The following is a 14,330-nucleotide window of genomic DNA, read 5'->3' on the forward strand; positions in this document are numbered from 1 at the left end:
GACAAGGACTGCCTTACAATGAAGCCTTGTTTTGCCTTATTCTTTCCTGATTAGCCTTTAAACAGGAACCAACAATAAAAGCACTGGTGTGTGTATATTATGTTGTGATTTTTCCCAGTGCCTAAAGATTGCAGTCAATTCAACTATTAAGACCTGAAAGTGCATGATGAGATTCAGAACTGTGGTCATCTAAAACTGTTTCTACCCAGTGGAGAATATTTGCCCTAGGAAGAAAACTATGCAGGATAGTTACCAAATAAGTTACAGGCTGTTTTCCATTGTGAGACATAACAAATGTGGGGGCTGGTGCTGACTATCTTTGAAAAATGTTTACTTGTTAAATATTTTTCTTTTCCCTTGGAAAGAATATTGTTCCACTTTAAAAAATTTTAAATGAGCTGACATTAGTAGGGGCTTCTGTTCCTCCACTGAGTAATATCTGACATGTGAAAAACAAGTTCTATATCAGGAGAAATTTGAGAGTGACACTCTGCACATCTGTACAGACAAATCAGATTTAATTAGCTATGTTGAGATTCCTGTTCCTTTTGACTGAAGAGGAAAAAATGCATCCCAAAATGTAGGTGTCTGCATTGGAGACATGTGCAAATCCAATTTCTGTAGAGCCCCATGTTTCAGCAGTGATTATGCAAACTGGGGATGTTGTTTGCTAGCCTAGCCAAAGAAATGCAGCTGGTAAAAATGAAAGGATGCTGGCAACTACCTGCTCAGCTTTCAGCCTGAAGTAGCTCGGTCAACTGTTACAGGGGCAGAGGGACGTCACAAGCACACAAAATGCTGACAGTGCAGAAGCAATGAAAGCAGCAGCTTCCAGATGCTCAGCTAGGCACTGGTGGGCCCGGAGATAAGAGTGCAGGCAGTCAAAAAAGTGTGGCTGAGGATGTGATGCCAGGAAAGCCTGATGCAGAGATGGACAAATTTGGGTCTCTTGCATTTGAGTGTGTTCATACCATAAGAAAACATTCTGTGCACGAGTTTGAAAACTACAATTTTAAGTCCCTGATGCTTTTGGTATATGTATCAACACCATCCTACTCATGAGAGGTTTCAGTTGATGTGTGGTCTACAAAAAACTTCACAGTTTCATTCACTCTACACCCTAAAAGGCTAAAATGTATTATTTTTCTTTTAAAAATACATTTCTCTTTAAAGAGAGTAGTCAGATGTATGTAAAGTTTAAGAATAATGTTTAGTTTTACTTTTTGTATTAATGGCTTGATGTTACCTACAATTGTTAGCAGAGTGATCCAAACTTCCTTCACTAACAATGTGAGGACAAGGCTGGGTCTCACAGCCAAAGCCAGGTTTCTGGCAATCCTTTCTCATTTGGGGCTGTCCATTCAAAAAGTTATAGGGTCAGATTCACCAGTACCCTCTGACTGCTTTGTGCAGTTCTGCTGACACGTAGCAGCCATAAACCTAAGCTAGCTTGCCAGTTATGGCTACCCTGTGTCACTGAAGTGTATCTGAGAATCTCCTGGTCTGTATAAATCCTTTTAGGAGGAATCTAATGCATACTTTCTTTTCTTCTCTTTTGCAGAAAGAGATATGAAGAAGAGTAAGTACTATGCCTTTTTTTTTTTTTCACATGTAAAATAATCTTTAAAATATCTTTGATTAATCTTTAGTATGTGTAAGAACACAAACCTTTTGTGTCAGTATGCCCTGGAGAATTTTCCAGGACATATGCAGAATGCTCTGAGTGTTTGTCAACAGCATAGTGTCAGTCTTTGAAATCCAATTTCCTGCTACAATTCAGGCAGGCCTGCAGGTAAAGCTGTTTCTAAGCTGACAACCCCTTCAGCAGTCCTGTGTGAGAAGCCCACCTTAGGATCCTCCCCCGACAATGGCTGGAAGAACAAGTTCATTGCAACTTAGCCAGGAAAGTCCCCCAGCCACTGATGAGTTGTGGTTGAGGGACTCCTGTGCCAAATGTGACATCTTTGAAAAGCTGTAAAAGAGAATTTATCACAGCTGCAGTTTCTGGACATCCAGCACGTTGGGTTCATTGAAATGCAGCACTGCCTGTAGTTACCTGCGGTGAGAGGTCAGAGGAAGGGTTGTCTGAACTGAAGAGAAAGATTACAACCCCAGACAAAATGTTAGGAGAAAGGAGGAGCAAGTGTGGTCTGTACTGGCAGGAGAGGAACAGACCTCAAGTCAAGTCAGAGAATTTGTTAATCAGTCTGTCAATTGCATGTTAAAATGATGATCTTCATAAAATACACTTTGAAAGACTGGCATGTTGAAACTCTACTTTTGGGGGTTTCAAGCTTTTGTCTGTGGTAGGAAATAGCTTCTCTGCAGTTTGTTTTGATAAGAGATATTCCTGTGTACTCCCATCCCACAAGGAGTGGGGCTCCAAGAGATACAAAATATCCAGAGGGTCACAATATGATCATGTGAGGCAGCAGCTCATACTGAAATCACACAAGACTGGCTGTTCTGCCTTGTGCAGCCCTAATAGATATGAATGTCTGGTTTTCTCCTTCAAACAGTTTCCAGTGGAGTGTAGGAGACCACTCACTTTCTGAGTTTAAAAGGACTCTTACAAAGCTGTGCAGAGTGCAATAAGCAGGTTTAGCTGTGGGACCCTCCCTGAGCTTGGCTAACTCACAGGCAGGGTACTCAAGAAGTCCCATCGCCTGCAAATCAGAGTTCCAACAGCCCTTGGGCAGGACTGCACCCAAAAATCTGATTACTCTTGAACTGGAAAATACAGCGTAACTCCCCCCAAAATGTTCTGTGATGGTTGCTGCTCCCAGACTGCTTTTCATTCAAGCATGATCAAGAAAACAATTACATAAATACCAGACAGTGCTGCCCTTTGCTGGCAGCTCAATAGGTTAAATTCTGCTTGGCTTAACAACGATGCAGCCTCACTGAATTCCCTGGGTTTGCTTGAGAGACTTATGGCACAGTGAATTATTTGCCCTACATGTCTTGTACTAAAATAAAGGCATGCATAATAGACCATGAAGCCCAAGATTCTGAGACCTGCTGCAGCCTGATTCCTGCTCACCATCTCAGAAGTGGCAGCTGCACATCACACCAGCCTCAGCCCAGCTGCACCATGCTTGTTGTCGTGTTTGCCACTGGACCAAGCTGCCTTGCAGTGAGAGCAAATGAAACTAAATCCTGCCTCACCTGCCTTTGTGTAGCTCGCCACCACGGGCTTTTTAAACAAGTGGGAATGTGTCTGTATTAGTTTTGTTGGGAGGCAGGAGGGAGGCTGTGCCGTGGAGCTCAGTTTGCCAGTACTGCAGTTTGCCGGCTGCATTTACTGCAGCACTATAGTAATAATTTGCTGTGAGATTAGTACAGTTACATGCTACTTAGAGTACTCGCTAAATTCGAAATAATGTGGGGGGAAGGCTGAAGTAGCATCACAAATGAATTATCAACTTAATTTTCTGCAGAAAAGATGTCACAAGGCATTACACTCCTGCTTGAGTGGTGTGGCAAGGCCGTGTCCTGCCCAGCAGCCGGTGGGTCCTAACAGGGTGCACTGCAAATGGGACTCAGAGTGGCTATCTCAGCTAATCTTGCTGGGGAGAATTAGATGAGTCAGACTTTGCGACATTTAGTGCCCCAGGGAGTCATTATCTTATAACAAACCTGCTATCTCTCGCACCATATTGCAAGACTGTGTCATGCAGATACCAAACAGAGGGCTGTTTATCACTTGGGCAGCTGTCCAAAGTGCAGCTATATAAAGAGAAGACACTTGAAGATTTCTCCATTCATGAGGCAGCTTTTATAGATTTGCATTCATAGGGCTTTTCAGAGAAAACAATAACAATTTAAGATTTTTTTTCATTATTGCTGCCAGAAGCTGAAAGAAGGAAAAACAGCTCTCTTTAATGCAAGATACAGGGGAAATGAGGGGGATTGAAATGATGAGAGTGTTTCAGGACATGAGGAAGCCTTAAAAGGCATCTACTGTTAATTTTTTTTTCATGCAGAACTTTTTTACAGATAATGCCTGTTTGAGAGAGATGGTTTAAATATGCAGATGTCTCTTCTCAAAGGCATTCAAATTGTTAGTTAATTAGTCAGCAAGTAAGGATTGGCTCTTGTACTTTTTACACATATAAAAGTAGGAATGAAGGGTTTTTTTTCTTTTACGCTTTCTGTTACACAAAACAATAGATGTCAGCCTGCAAAACCATGTGGCTGTTCCCTATTTTTTGTACTTTCCTTCTACATTGTGTTATTTCATCTTTCCATATGCAGAAATCCTTCTTTGTCTGCCCTTAACTCTTGCATAGTTAATGTCAGAAAACCTTTTCTGCTCCAGAAGAGCCTTTTTGGGCATGCAAATGGAAAGCTTGCTCTGCTTTTTTTGCCTTCCACACTGTCACCAGGAGCTCACCTTTAGTGCCAAAGGGGAGGTGGCAGGTAGCTGGTGCTGGAGCTGTGCCTGGTTTGCTGAGGATTGTGCTGTCGTGAGGGGAGGCCATGGACATGTCTGTCCTGCTGCTGGAACCTCAGCATGGCTGGCCCTGGTCTTGGCCACCTGGTGTTACCCGTTCAGGGGAGACGCTGTGTTTCTACCCAGCACATGGAAGGTAGTGAAGGCATGTGTGGTTCAGTCCTTTCCCATTTCCTTTGAGGCTGCTGCGGCAGCCCACAAACTGCACAGCCTCTCCCATTCCAGCCTGGAGAGTGCAAGCAAAGGCTTTTGTCTGGAGCAGGGCTGGAGTGTGAGTTCAGCTGGCTGGGGCCCAAGAGCTCAGGGGGTCCTTCATGGCCTCAGCCACTTGAATGGCCAGGGATGCTGCTCTGCTGCGCTGCCCAGCCAGTGGGGATTGAGCCTAGAGCCACAGAGCATCCCTGTGCCCATGCTGGAAGCTGGGACGGTCCTGCTCTCATCCTTCTGCCACCCTAGCCACTTGGCTGCTTTGCCTTTATGTAAGGGAGCCTTCCAGCAAGCTGGATCAAGCCTGTGTGAATATCCTGTGTGTTCAACATTTCCCAAGCCAGATCTGGTACCCTTTGGAAGCCGAGGCATCATTGGAAATAACTAACCGGCAGTCAGCAAAGAAAAACCACTAGTGAAAGGCCATAAAGCTTAAGGGTCACTGCCAAGTCAGGGGTGTTGTGAGAAGGGATGCACTGTGAACAGGCATCCCAGTTACCCACAGCATGGAGATGTTGCAGTTTTAAGCCTGAGGGCCCAGAGCAGGATGTAACAGCCCTGCTCTCACACGCGTTTCTCAAACTTCCTGTTATTTGTTCTTCCACCTACATCTCCCTTCCTGGGTGTTGTGATGTGTGAGTTATAGCACATGCACCTTTAGACTGAGTGGGAGGGTTTCAGAGCTAATGTCTGCTAAGTTCTGAAAACAGAAAATTCAGAGACCTGGGGTGTATTTCTCATTGAGGGGGCGACAGCAGGGTTTCGTTTACAACACCCCTGTTCCCTTACAGATGTATCTTATTTTTTGACTTGAGTGGTAATTGCAATTCAAGGAATTTCTAATTTTGTGACAATTATTTTGGTGTAAATTACAGAGGAAAGCCAAATCTAATGGACCTGGGATCCCTATTGATCAAACCAGTGCAACGGCTGATGAAATATCCCTTGTTACTCCGTGAGCTCTTGAACTCAACTCCTGCTTCTCACCCTGACCACGAGCCACTACAAGATGCCCTTTTTGCTATGAAAAACATTAATGTGAACATCAATGAACTTAAAAGGAGGAAAGATTTAGGTAAGAAAAGAGCACATAAAGTTCTTTCTTTGTAGATTTGGACTGGCCATTACAAGACATATTTCAGCTCAGATATTTCACTATATAAATTTTAGCTGGTGCCATGCAAGTTGTGTAATACATTGAGCTTCAAGAGGGTAACAATGCCTTAATGTCCCTTGTCCTCAGTGGACTATGTTACCTGACTGGTACCTCCAGTATAAAAACAGGGAAAGAATTAACGTTATACTGTCTGTAATGCAGTTGCAAACATTGACAATAATTAAGATGCAGTAATAGCAATATTTTTTTAGACTTGCCAGGTTGAAGCCCTAACTTCACTCTTCCCAAGGTTACTGTTGATAATGGGGTTTTCATCCTCTTGAGCATTTTCACATGAGATTACCCCAAATGACATCAAAGTGTCTGCTCGCAAATGGTTTCATATTTGCGTGCCTGTCCTGGTGAAAATTCTTGCAAATACAGACTATTGATGTAATGAAATTCTCTGTCTGCAGTGCTGAAGTATAGGAAGAATGATGATGATGAAACCCTTAAAGAAAAGTTTTCCCGACTGAATATTCACTCCATTAGCAAGAAATCCAAGAGAGTCACCAGCCATCTGAAAATACTGACGAGGGGAGAACCTCAGGTACTTACTCATTCAACTGCAGATTTGCATTGACAGCTTCAGTTCTGCTTTTGCATAGGGTGTTTTTCAAAACGTGTTGGAAATGGAGTTTGTGGTGCTGCCTTTTCCTGCCTAATTTGTAACGTCATTTTCTGACTGTCACAGAAGACAGGAAAGATCTTTGTGATTGAAATAGAAAATAATGTGATGTGTTCTCCACCTTTTCCTTTTTTTACACAAGAGTTTCTCAAACTTCTGATCTTCAGCAGAGAGGAAGTGAGAGGTAGTTTTGTGAAACTGAGCCTGAGGTCAGCATTTTGCAGATACCCTGGCAATAATTATTGTCAGGGCTGAGAACGTGTTCAGTCCATCTTGCTCATGTTGTAGCATTAAGGTTTGGAATCCACCAAGGAAGATGAGCAATACCTCTAATTAGGAAAGGCCACAGGGTTTGCCTCTACATGTGCAAAGACCTGGAACCATCAAAACTACAAAGACCTCTGTGATGAGTCTGATGGGTGTTGGGCGGCCAAAAGTAAAATCCTCCTTCATAATTTCAAAGTTGTAATTCAAAACCTAGCAGGATAAACATTTTCAGGAAAGCTTAAATCGAAATCTCAAAGAAAATCAATTATAAATGACCTTGAAAGTGATATCCAGTGCACCTCACTGCATGAGATGGCTGACTATACAAGGTCACTTGCCTTTCTAGATGTGACTTTACAAGATACATGCCATTTTTTCCTGGTTTGCTTTTTATCAGTGTTTCTCCTCTTTCTCTGCCAAATTACCCACATATATTTTCTTCTGTTCCTTTATTTATACAGTGGAAATTTTTGTATTCAGAATGTGACAGACACCAGCAAGGCTATAAAATCAGAGAAAAAAGGGAATTAAATTTGATTAAGAGGATATGTGATTTTTCTTTTCCTTTTTTTTTTTTTTTTCCTCCTTTAGAAACTTCTGGTTTATTGTTTTTTTGGTTTTGTTTCTAATTAAGCTTAAAACATTTGAGGATCATTTTAGTATCAGAATGCATCTGTTAGAGATTCAGTCGTCTCTCCTGCTTAAATAGACGGAGAAAGTTCCCAACTCACGTGTCTTGAAACACGCTGACACCCCCACGGCAAAGCCACTAAGACGTGACTTGCGATTTCTGAAGCCCCTGCAGGAAAAGACGGGCAGAAATGACCGCGTTTGCAGGGTGTCCCCAGCCAGCACCATGAAGTTTCCCGAGGCCATCGGCGGCTGCCGGCGTTTCCAGAGGAAAGGCTGGCACGGCTCTGGGATAACAGCTCCACCTACAGCCGCCGTGCGGGACAGCGCCCGGCGCCGCGGCTGCGGCTGCCGCTCCGCAATACCCATCCTTCCTTTAACTAACTCCGCAATACCCATCCCTCCTGTAACTAACTCCGCAATGCCCATCCCTCCTTCAACTAACTCCGCAATGCCCATCCTTCCTTTAACTAACTCCGCAATGCCCATCCCTCCTTTAACTAACTCCGCAATGCCCATCCCTCCTTTAACTAACTCCGCAATACCCATCCCTCCTTTAACTAACTCCGCAATGCCCATCCCTCCTTTAACTAACTCCGCAATACCCATCCCTCCTGTAACTAACTTCGCAATGCCCATCCCTCCTTCAACTAACTCCGCAGTACCCATTCCTCCTTTAACTAACTCCGCAATACCCATCCCTCCTGTAACTAACTCCGCAATGCCCATCCCTCCTTTAACTAACTCCGTAATACCCATCCCTCCTGTAACAAACTCCGCAATACCCATCCCTTCTTTAACTAATTCCCAAATACCCATCCCTCCTGTAACTAACTCCGCAATACCCATCCCTCCTTTAACTAAATCCGCAATACCCATCCCTCCTTTAACTAACTCTGAAATACCCATCCCTCCTTTAACTCCAAAATACCCATCCCACCTTTAACTCTGCAATATCCATCCCACCTTTTCCTAAAAAATATGCATCCCACCTTTTCCTCCGAAGTACCCATCCCTCCTTTTCCTCTGAAACACCCATCCGACCTTTTTCTCCGCAATATCCATCCCACCTTTTCCTCCAAAATAAATACCTATCCCACCTTTTCCCCTGTCCTTTCCTCAGGTGGGGCAACAGCACACAGGAAAATGAAGCGTTTTGTTGGCTTTGTAGTAAAACTCCCTGCTCCCACAAGGATTAAAAATGAAACTCTCTGCCATGTTGCCAAGTGGTTTTGACTTTTCTTGAATTACAGCTGGAGCTTGGGAGAATTAGGGGTTGATCTGTTTTCGAAGGGAGGAGTTCAGGGATTTTTCTAGCAGCGCTCTGGATGTTTCTTTCATTAGCCAGGCTCCTCTGGGCTGCCAAAATAACAGTGCAAATGTCTATTTTAGGTGAAAGATCGAACTTTTAATAAGGAAGAAAAGTTGTTTCAAAGTCTAGAGAAGACTGTGAAATTGTGTGTGAAGAATATTTCGCTCTGTTCACAACATCTCCAGGTGGGTACAGGCCTTTTTGCAATCTGTGGTCACAAACCCTGTCCATAACCAGTTTGACACACATTTCTGCTACTGGCTGGGCAACACCAAATTATTTATAACCAGGGCTGTCTACGTCAGAATATTAAATAAATAAGCTGTGCCTCCACTGCATTACTGAGCCCATGGCAAAGAAGTTTTGAAGGCCACACTTTTGCATTTTTCCCCTGACAGAGGCAGGTCCTGTGGAGACCCACAGGTTCAGAGAAGAAGCTTCTGTCTGTGGCACAGTCAGGACTTTCAATCTCTGTGTGAAGCTGTCACCCCCATCTGCTGCAATGGGGGACCAACTGAGATTGAACCAATCTTCTCATTAAAGATTGAAGAACTGAGCTACAGCCACATGAATTAAAACATCCTAAAATATGTATCCTGGATGGAAGGACTCCTTCCCTTTTTTTGTGTTTAGGTTGTGTTGAGGGCTGGCATTAGATGTACAGAGTGCTCGAGTTCTCTAAAATGTCTTTGCTTCAACCCTCCTCTCCAGAGATGAAGGTTGGCTTGTGATTTATCAACCTGCCCCTCCCATGGACTACTTGCCAGCTTTGTAGATGGCATGAGGCCTGACCAAGTGTAAGAGTGCCCTAGCCAGGCAGGGAGGTTGTTTGGGAGATAGGCAAGGTCAATAACCAGCTGGCCGGGGCTTATGGCAAACACACCGTGTTTGGTTCTGCCAACAGGGAAAGGCCAGGGAGCTCAGCCAAGCAGGGCTGCTGCCTGGAGTGGTGCTGACAGCTCCTTATCCAAATGGATCCACACTTCATTAAGATTTAAATTCTGAGTAACTGAAATACACCACTGTAGTCTTACTTAGTCCCCCAAAAGAGATTTTTGAGGATGGTAAGCTGGCTTCTTGCTGAGGAGTAGCTGAATTCCAGTGGGATTTTCATTAGTTTAGGGCATAATTCTTTCAGTTGAACATTAACAGCTTGATTCTTAAGTAGTTTACATTGAAAATAGACAAAGCACAGGAAAATATTATCACAGTAAACAACCTCACAATGACTGGAAACTGCACAGCAACTGCACAGGTGTCAGAGATGGAAAATATTTCTGATTCCAGAAGTATTTATTGAGTAGCTGCATGAGTGAATGCAGCATATTAAAATGGATTGTAATAGTTTCATCTTCCAATGTTTTCATTTAGGATTCTATACATCTGGCTGCCCAGAATATAATTGAGCTTCAGGAAATCCTGCAAGATAAAGATGACAAAGTCGATGACTGTTCAGAAAAACAGACCAACACTGCAAATCTCTGTGAAGACTTTGTAAGTTAATGCAATGTCCAGTGTTACACAGCTATCTGTGTGTCTGAGAAAACAGGTGTATGTGAGGAAGACTAGGACAGAAAAGAGGAAAAAAACCCAGCTTAGGAATCTGTTGGGAAAGATAAATGGGGGTTTTGGTTGAATTTCTGTAGGAACTAAGATAAAATACAATATAAATGAATTGCGTTTTCCTTAGAAGAACAAAAGAAAACCTGTCAAGCTAAATTCCTGGGTTTATACTAAAATCTTTGTGTCAAATTTGTATCACCTAAACAGTTCTGTATTTGTTTCACCTGAACTTCAGAAAAGAGCAGGAGATTGTTGCCTTGCTACTTTTGTTACCAGCGCTTGCAGTTTGAGTGATTTTTGTGATTGGTATTACGCTTATGTACTGTTAGCTCCTGGAATCACAGATCTGTAAAAATCTCAGATTTATTAACTGGAAAAAGGCCTCTCAGATCATCAAGTCCAGATATTAAAATAGAGCTGTCAAATCCTTGATATGGGGAAATCATGAAAAATCCAAATATAGCCCACAGTAATTAATAAAATGATTTAAAAATAGTAATAGTTTTTCAACTCACCTTCTGCTTTCAGAATTAAAATGAACTCTAGTAAGAGCCTGGTTCTAATAAGATACTTAGATGTCTTTTCAAAATGGGACAGGCTGCTTATTCAAACAGCTGCTCAAGCTGGAAAAATTCAGAGGTGGAGGTGCATTTGTCAATAATTATACCTTCCTCTCTCATTAGATTTTTGGAAAATTTTCAGGGCAGAAATTCCCAGTAGCCTCTTTTTAAGAAATCAGGTCCAGCAGTTTGGAAGAATTGTTTTCTTAATGCATCAAAAATCGGTTCACTAAACACAGCCCAGTTTTTCAGCTGGAAATAAAATAGGAGCTATTTAGCCAGTGTACATCATCTTGGCCTTAGAGAGCAACTCTGGGGCTAAAATGGGTTTGTCCTCGACTCTGCTATGTTTTTGAGAATGCAGAGGCAGATGCTTTTTTATTCTCATATCCAACCCAACAACTTAATTCACACAGAATGTCCAAGAGCTTTAATATGATGATGAATTTCACTCACTACAAGCTTGTGCTTTACTTGAACAAATGACTTACAAAAATAAATTTTATTTCATGCAATATTAATCCCATGAGACAATTAGAGACTAATAGAAAAGTGTAAGGAAGACTGGTTTTTTTACCAGGTGTCTAATTTTGTTGATTACTAGAGATAAAACCAACAAGCATAACCTAATTTAATCAAATCAAGTGATTGTTTGTGTTTGCTTAAACAGGAATTGAGTTACAGCTGTTTCCAGGAGAGAAAAAAAAAAAAAAGGAAAAAAAAAAAGAAAAGCAGCTTTGAGAGAATTCAAGGCTGCCACTTAATAAGACCTCATTTGCTTTAGACTGTATATTGATGTATGCCTTCCAGCTAAGGAAATCCCAGTTTCATTTGACCAATACTTGCAGTGGCAGCTCCCTAGGGGCAGTACCTGAGGTTGCCTGCTCCAAGGGACCACTGCCATTAGCAGACACTGTAAGCTGAAAAGCTAACATCTAAAAAATTAACATCTCCCGTTATGAAGGAGATTCCAAGTCATGCTGGACCCTGCTTGAAACTGCCTCTGGCAGCAAAGCTTTGTGAAGAGTGATTAACAGATTGCTTGATGGGCTGCATCAGGCTCAGCCCCTTATGGCATCGGATGGACTGTATCAATGAGGTGATGAGTAGGTCTGGTTTATACTTTCCAGATGGCTCAGCTGGACATGCTTGTCTTGACTCCTCTGTCAGCACTGCAAGCCCTGTTTCCAGGCCCTCAGAAGCTCATCCAGAAGCGCTATGACAAGTTGTTGGACTACAACAGCTACCTTCAGAGGTCAGCTGGAGAAGAGCTGGACCTGGCAAAGAAAGACTATGAGGCTCTAAATGCACAGCTAGTGGAAGAACTTCAGGTATTCAACAGAGCAGCCAAAAAGATTGTGTTGAACTGTCTACATTGCTTCATCACCCTCCTCAGGAATATTATGTTTGCAGCACTTCAATCAAACTCAGCTGTCGTGGTGCCTGTTCCAGTAAGTACATTAGAAACTGGTGTAGCTGTGCCTTAATTTCTCTTTTCTTCTTTCTGTATGCTTTGCTAAAAGTTATGTAGGACACATATCTACAAAGCTACACTGATTTACTGATTTTGTGATTTTGTTTGTTCTGCTGAGCACAGTCAGATTTGGGTTTTTTTTTCCCTTTGCAAGCTCAGTACAGATTAAGTTCTTAGAATCAAAATGGTTTGGCTGGAAGGGATCTTAAAGACCTTCTAGTTCCAATTCCCCTGCCATTAACAGGGACACCTTCCACTCGACCAGGTTGCTTAAAGCCCCATCCAACCTGACCTTGAAAGCTTCCAGGAATAAGGAACCCACAGCTTTCTTGCAGAAGCCATTTCAGTGCCTCACCTGGGCCACAGTAAACCAATATAAACCCGCCCTCTTTCAGTTTAAAGCCGCTCCCCCTTGTCCTGTCACTACATGCCCTTGTAAAATGTCCCTCTCCAGCTTTCCTGTAGGCCCCCTTTATGTTCTGAAGGCCACAGTAAGGTCACTCTGGAGTGAGTTTTGAGGAACTTCTGTTCTGAACTTTTGTCAGATCTGGGCTTTTCATTGGGAATGATCCTAATGGAACTGTTCCTGCTGTTGCAGTGATAGTAATGGCAAGAGTATTACAGGGAGGCAAAAAGAAGGCAGCTGCCAGCATATCTTAGCATGTACCCTGACTAGCCCAGAAAACAGGAAATTATAAGAAAGGGCATGAACACCTCCTTTGCTGCTAGACCTGCAGAGTCGCAGATGACTGCAAAAAGAGAAACAAGTTAGGAGATCCGATGAAATAATTTTTATGAAAATCAAGGTGCTTTAAAACCCAAATATGATGTAGAAACTCCTGCAGATATCTCTCAGCAGTAATGAATACTCGCCTGGAGGACTTGAACCCCCTGAGAAACACAGCTGCAACAATGCCTTCCACACATACAAATCCACTCACCTGAACAGAAGCAAGGCTGCTTGGGAAACACACTCTAGTAAGGCAATTCTGGAGTATTCCTTTCCATCAAGGCTGGAACAGAGCACATTATAGTAAGGGCAGGTGAAAAATTAAGCAAAGAAGGTCAGGATCAGCACATAGAGCTATGGTGTTTAATAGGAAAATTAAGGATTTTTCTGCATGAAGAAATTTCATCCCCGTAATTTGATGTTTTCATGTGTTGAAAGCTGTTGTACTGGGCATTGTTTTCAGTGAGGGTCTGGCTACAAAATTACCTTCTTTTTCTTTTTTCCTGTTTACATCAGCAAATGCATTTGGTATTTGACATACACGAAAAGCACTTATTCAGTGCAACAGACAGAGACTCAGTTACCCAACAATTTTTAACCTGTTGGCAGCTCTCAGTTGCACAAACACACAGCTGTGGAGTAAACTGCTCCAAGCCTTGCAGCACATTGACCACTCTGATAGCTGTTGAGATGCCCATTTGCATCTGAAAGCAAGTGGCTCAGTAGCATAAATGCGAGGCTCTTCATTTTCATCACCATTTAGAATATTTTTAATGATTTAACTTAAATTGCTATGTCTGTTAAATGTAATAGCGTCCATTAGAAACTTTCTTTAAGCAAAGACCTTTCTTCTCTTTACATCTCATGTGTAGAGAGTGCACTGCTTATGGGCTCTGCAGAAAATAGACATAACTTGTTAGATTTCCTGACTCCTAGCACTCAGCAAATTAAATTAAATCTGCTCTCTCCAATCTCCCTACCATTTTGTACATGAGATCTAACCCACATTTGTGTTTGCAGCTGTCCTCCTCAAGCATCTGTGAAGTGCAGAATCAATTGATAGAGGAGGTTCAAAAGCTGAATTTTGTAAAAGAAAACAGCAGTGCAATCTTTATTGAGAGAAAATTGAGCCTGGAAAAAAAGAAACCTGTTCCTTCTCCGGTGAGTACCATACATCCAAATTGTGTATGAAGCATCCTCTTTCGATCACTTTTGAAGCAAATCCATTTTTATGCCACCTAAAGGTTTGGGCTTTGTCTCTCCACTACAACTCTGAATCACATTGTTGGAGCAAAGTTTTCATTGACCACTAACTTCTAAAGATTTTCCACTTTTTTCATGCTAGTA

At 42.4% G+C, this 14,330-nt stretch overlaps 1 protein-coding gene across 1 annotated transcript in view; it reads left to right on the forward strand.

The window, feature by feature from the left end:
• Nucleotides 1–14,330, forward strand: part of ARHGEF38 (Rho guanine nucleotide exchange factor 38) — a 36,398-nt gene that overhangs the window by 19,557 nt on the left and 2,511 nt on the right. Inside the window, exons 5-11 of the mRNA XM_041484274.1 lie at nt 1,562–1,579; nt 5,539–5,738; nt 6,236–6,369; nt 8,737–8,841; nt 10,028–10,150; nt 11,910–12,230; nt 14,004–14,144. Of these exons, the coding sequence (XP_041340208.1) occupies nt 1,562–1,579; nt 5,539–5,738; nt 6,236–6,369; nt 8,737–8,841; nt 10,028–10,150; nt 11,910–12,230; nt 14,004–14,144 (1,042 nt within the window). The remainder of the gene's footprint in view (nt 1–1,561; nt 1,580–5,538; nt 5,739–6,235; nt 6,370–8,736; nt 8,842–10,027; nt 10,151–11,909; nt 12,231–14,003; nt 14,145–14,330) is intronic.

This window comes from Pyrgilauda ruficollis, unplaced genomic scaffold, assembly GCF_017590135.1.
Source record: "Pyrgilauda ruficollis isolate IOZ18807 unplaced genomic scaffold, ASM1759013v1 scaffold65, whole genome shotgun sequence".
NCBI classification, from domain to species: Eukaryota; Metazoa; Chordata; class Aves; order Passeriformes; family Passeridae; genus Pyrgilauda; species Pyrgilauda ruficollis.